General features: G+C 57.4%; 1 protein-coding gene across 1 annotated transcript; it reads right to left on the reverse strand.

The window, feature by feature from the left end:
• Window positions 1–753: 753 nt before the first annotated feature.
• On the reverse strand, window positions 754–3,349 carry SOX21 (SRY-box transcription factor 21). Its single transcript, XM_060191757.1, has one exon. It carries the CDS (start codon window positions 3,345–3,347, stop codon window positions 2,511–2,513), a length of 837 nt encoding a protein of 278 aa, XP_060047740.1. The 5' UTR covers window positions 3,348–3,349; the 3' UTR covers window positions 754–2,510.
• Between the last annotated feature and the right edge of the window lie 1,975 nt (window positions 3,350–5,324).

Raw genomic sequence — 5,324 nt, forward strand, 5'->3', positions numbered from 1 at the left:
ATTGCATGGGTGTGTTTGTGTGTGTGTGTCTGTGGGGGGGGGTCGAGAATATAAAAATCTCTCTACTGTAAAAAAATTTTATTTTAGAATTCTCTCAAATGCTCTGTAATTTCTTTGCGAAAAGCAAAAATCCTTTCTTATTTCAAAACCACCTCCCGTGGAAACTTGTTTAACTCTGGAAATGTCATCTCCTCCAGAGTTTGCCACCCTTTTGTTTTTATGCTACTAACATGACAGAGTAAAGGCTTTAAGAACCTAAAGTTGTTTAAAAGTTGTGCGTTGTGGTGAGCAGTCATTATCCTTTCAAATAAAATCTTCTGATGTAAATAAGGAATATGCCACAGATACAAGAACAAATTACATTGATTTAAGTGGTCGGATTCTCCTCCTCACAAGATAAAGTGGTCAGGCAACTTTCTCTTCTTAAAATGTCACTGGCAACTAGTAAGATGCTTTGAACGGTCTGGTCTGTGTGTTTTCAATGGGCTCTGTTCTCCTGGTTCATGAATGCCTTTTTTTTTTTTTCCCAAGATAATACAACTACTTGGTTGTTTTTTTTTTTAAATCTTCTTTTCCTATTCACGATTAAAAATGTGATAAATCAGGTTTTTGGCTCTGAATAACAATGGCTTGATTTAGATTTCCTAGTAAATCTATCCAAAAGTGAAACAAAGGCTTCCTTTGCAGTATACCTTACACTTCACCTGGACTAGACACCGTAAGGGCAATTCAGATAAAAATCTTGTTAGGAACTCACCAAGAAATAGAGGATTTTCTCCTTTCCCTGGTTCGGGCTTTATTTAAACTCTTTGTTCAAAAAAAAAAAAAAAATGAACAGAGTGATAGTCGGATTCTAATTTACAGATATAGTTTAGATGCTAATATTAAATTAGAAGATCACACAAGAAAACCATTTACACAGAAAAGTTAAAACCAATACTTAAACTTTTTAAAACTTTATATTACATAAAGCCAAAATGAAACTAAATACATGTTAGTCAACTTCATTCACAAACATTAGTCAAAATATATACATTTAGAAAAGAAACAAACAAAAACACATTATAATCGAGGATCTTTTTCTCTAAAACGTGTTTTATCATAATTCGCAAATGAACTGCAGGTGATCTGAAAAATAAGCTAGTCAGGGAGGGACTCCAAAACACATTTGAACGGTTCAAGTTGGTGGAGAAATGAATGGTAGCTGAAAATGAAGAGGCAGCTGTCAAAACAGTTCTGTAGGGCTTTTCGCCCCCAGTTTTGCTAAATAATAAATATATAATTACCACTCAGACAAAAAAGTCTGATTTAATCTTAGACCAAATTGCGATGCTGAACTAGTCCCGCAATTTATAAAAGTTTGACATTTGCTCCAGACGCTTTAGAGTCGAAAGCCGACTCAAATTTAGGACAAGGCAAGTTAACACATTTCCAGACTCCATGTTTTTACGGACATATACACATTTACAGTCTTCAGGGTGGGTGGGTGGATGGGAGGACTCGGCATTCAGGGGGAAAAAAAATAGAAACAGTGCTTTTTTCCCCTTTCTGTAAACTGTCTCAGAAACCTGAGAGCGACTCAAAGAGACTTCTAAGGAGTCTTTTCTTTTCTTTTCTTTTCTTTTCTTTTCTTTCTTTCTCTTTTTCAGGGCGAAAATTCAACTGACACCATTTCATCACGCACGTTATTTTAGTTGGCGTTCTTTGCTCCGTAGCAAGATCTCTGATTTGCATATGGCGTGATTGACCAAAGAAACCGGCATCATCTCCCACACAAAAGGCCAGATTCGAGTTGGTCAGCGGTCAAGAATGGATACGATCCGGGGATGAGGGTGTGTGTAGAGTGGTGGTGGTGGGGGGAGGTTGTGCTTCAGAACCGAGATCTGCAAAGTTCCAATCGGACACCCGAGGATAGGGCGCAAGGGCGCTCGGAAAAACCACTGTCACCCAGTGCCACCCAGCAGCTCCTGCCTCGCGCGGGCCAGGGCCCACTGAGCACGGGGGACGAGGGTGTAAGATGGCAACACGGACCTGGCCATTTCTTATGATGACGATGAGGAGGAGGATCATTCTTTGTCAACTAAAACAGAAAGCCAGGGGAAGGAGAAACAAAAACCAAAACCAAAAACAAACAGACAAAAAAGCCGCTGAAATTTGCAACCGACCGAACTGGAAAGAAGCCCCCCCCCCCCACGCAACAGGTTCCGAAGTGCAAAAGCAAAATAAAAATAAATTGCCACCAAGTGCTGCGGGTCCGACAGACACACACACACACACCCGACGCTCTGGGAAGCTGGAGGGCGCGGGACGGGTCTGCCAGGACCCTGGGGAGCCACACGCACCGCACCCCTGCTCTGCCCACTCCTCCCAATCCCCCAGCCCGGTAGGCTCCCGCCACTCTCGCGCCCCGACGGGCCTGCGGGTCCCCGCCCGGCGCCCATGCAGCCTCCGTCCACGCGGCCCGCAGGCCCCGCGTCTACACTCGCCGGCTGGCCGGGCGGCCCGCGGGGTCATAGCGCAGCGGCGTAGGCCGCGGGGTAGGGGTCCAGCTGCGGCTTGCCCATGCCCGGCAGCAGGATGTAGGCGAGCGGCGGCTGCAGCCCGGGGCTGGGCCAGGCGCTGCAGTTGCACGGGATCATGTAGCCGGGGTTGCCCGGGCTGGGGTGCGAGTGCGTGTGCCCCCCGGCGGCCGCCGCCGCCGCTGCAGCCGCCGCCGCCGCCGCGCCGTGGAAGGCGCCTGCGCCCGCGCCGGGGTAGCCCAGCGACGACGCGTACGGGAGGCCGGACGCCGACGTGGAGATCTCTGCCATCTTGGAGCCCAGGTCGAGCAGCGAGTACGGGCCGCCCGAGGCGGCGGCGGCGGCAGCGGCGGCGGCGGCGGCGGCGGCCGAGGGCGGGAAGAAGACGCGGGCGGCGGCGGCGGCGGCGGCGGCGGCCGCCTTCTCCGGGTTGGCGAGCAGGGACTCGGGCACCAGGCCGCCGGCCGCGCCCGCGTGCAGCCCGCCGCCCGCCTTGAGCGCCGGGTGCTCGGCGTCCGCCACGCCGCCCAGGCCGTAGGGCACCGGGAAGGCGAACTTGTCCTTCTTGAGCAGCGTCTTGGGCTTGCGGCGCGGCCGGTACTTGTAGTCGGGGTGCTCCTTCATGTGCATGGCGCGCAGGCGCTTGGCCTCGTCGATGAACGGCCGCTTCTCCGCCTCGGTGAGCAGCTTCCACTCGGCGCCCAGGCGCTTGCTGATCTCCGAGTTGTGCATCTTGGGGTTCTCCTGGGCCATCTTGCGCCGCTGCGCCCGCGACCACACCATGAAGGCGTTCATGGGCCGCTTGACGTGGTCCACCGGCTTGGACATGCTGCCGCCCGCCGAGGAGCTGGGTTGCGCCCCGGGCGGGGAGCGGGGCTGGGGGCCGCGCCCCGCCCCCCCGAAGGCCGGGTCGGGCGGCTCAGTCCTCTCCGGGGCGCTGTGGCTTCTCCTCCTGCACCGGGGTCGGGGGTGCTGGGGTGCTGGGGGGGCTGCCCCCAGTCCACGGTGGACCTTCTTGGCTTTTCCTTTTGTCCTTCTCTAGCGGCCGATGGCGTCCGGGCGCAGGAAGTGGCGGCGGGGCAGGGTCCCTCCACACCCCAGCGCGGGGCTGCGCTCTCTCCTAGGCGCGCGGTGACCCCTAAAGTCGCGGCGCAGGGGACGGGGTGCTGGCCGCCGCCTGCTGCCAAGTGCCGAGCGGGGCTCTGGGAGGCTGGAGTGCTCGGGTTCTCCTCCTCGGTGACTTTCACATTTGACAGTAGCAGATGAGGGGGTGGGGGGAGGAGAGGGGGACCCGAAGGAGGAGAAGGAAGAGGGGGGCGGAGGAGGGTCCGGACGCAGCTCGGGGACGCAGAGCGCAGCGCTGGATAGAAATGCAAATCAAGCAAGCGGTGGTCCTCCGACGATTGGGGACCCCCCGATCGGCTGCGGAATTTTGGGTTGGGAGGGTGAACGAAGAATATGGGCGGGGGCTGGTCCGCGCCCCCCAGCACCTGCCGAGCTGGTCTTCTCCGGCGGCCGCGCAGGTTAGGAGGTGGGTGGAGGCTGGAGCGAGCCGGGGGCCGCCGGGGTGTCAGAGGCCATGGTCCCCGTAGGCCTGGCGGGCTCCGAGCCCCCCCCTTGGGGGCGCCCCGGATCTGGGCCCCTGTTCGCCGCCGCCGCCCGCCGCTCGCAAACTAACTTCGCGCAAGTTTTCCTGCGCCGGCGCCGGCGCGCCCTGGTCTGCGCGCTCGCCTGGAGGCGGTGCCGGCGCCCGGGGCCCCTCCGCGGTTGCTGCGGCCACAGCTGGACGGGGCGCGGGCCGAAGTGCCCGGGGAGGGGGTTAAGGGGAACGCGCCATCACCTCAAGTTCGCAGATCCACGCGGGGGCCGCTCCCGCAGCGCCGCCTTGGGGGTGTGTGGGGTTCCTCCAATCTCTCCGTCCGTCAGTCCGCCGGCCGCTCCGCGGGGCGTTGGGGCCTCGGGCCCGGCTCCGGTAAGTGGGGCTCCCCGCGTGCGAGCGCGCCCCGAGCCGGCGCGGGCTGTGCATGTCCAGCCGCTGCGCCGACTGTGTATATCTGGGGGCCTGCTGGAGGAGGTGGAGCCCCGGCCTCGGCGATAGAGGGAGGAGGGGCCAGTGCCGTCGCCGCCCGCTCCCACACCCTCAGGACCTTGAATTCAACAGGATCCCCCTCCCCCTACACCCCACTCCTCCTCCCATCTCTGTGCGGTGGAGCGCAGGTTCGGGAGCCTCGGAGTGCACCGAGTCTGCGCGCTGCCAGGCGGGGACGCCCCCCGATCTCAACCCGGTTCCCCGGCCCGGCCCGGGAGACGCTGGATGCGGCGGAGGGTACCCTGTACCCCGGGGAAGGAAGGAGGAGACGCGCGCCCCGAGGAGATGAACCTGGAGGACCGGCGTAGGAAGAGGGTTTAGCTCGGGGTAGGGCTGGGGGTGGGGGGTGGGTGCAGTCTGGGAGGGGTGCTGAGACTTGGGGAATGCAAGATGGCACCTCTGTCCGAGAAGCTCCAGAAGTTACTTGCAACAGATGCTGCCCGAGGGTTTTTTTTTTTTTTAATTGATGATGCACCCGGTTAGAGGCAATGATGTGTGTGTATGTACACATGTATGTGTCCACGAGGGGAGACTGAGCGTGCTCTTGGCAATTCTAGGACCCAGGCTGCATGGATCTGGCTCTGAAGCTCTTTTTATAAAAAATTCTGGGGGACTGGGAGCTTCTTTGATTTGGTTCTGGTCGTCTTCAGAGTGGGCTTTCTACTAGTCTCTACTAGGTACTGACCACTGGTAGTAAGTATCTCACTGAAACGCAG

Source organism: Erinaceus europaeus, chromosome 5 (genome assembly GCF_950295315.1).
Source record: "Erinaceus europaeus chromosome 5, mEriEur2.1, whole genome shotgun sequence".
Taxonomy (NCBI): Eukaryota; Metazoa; Chordata; class Mammalia; order Eulipotyphla; family Erinaceidae; genus Erinaceus; species Erinaceus europaeus.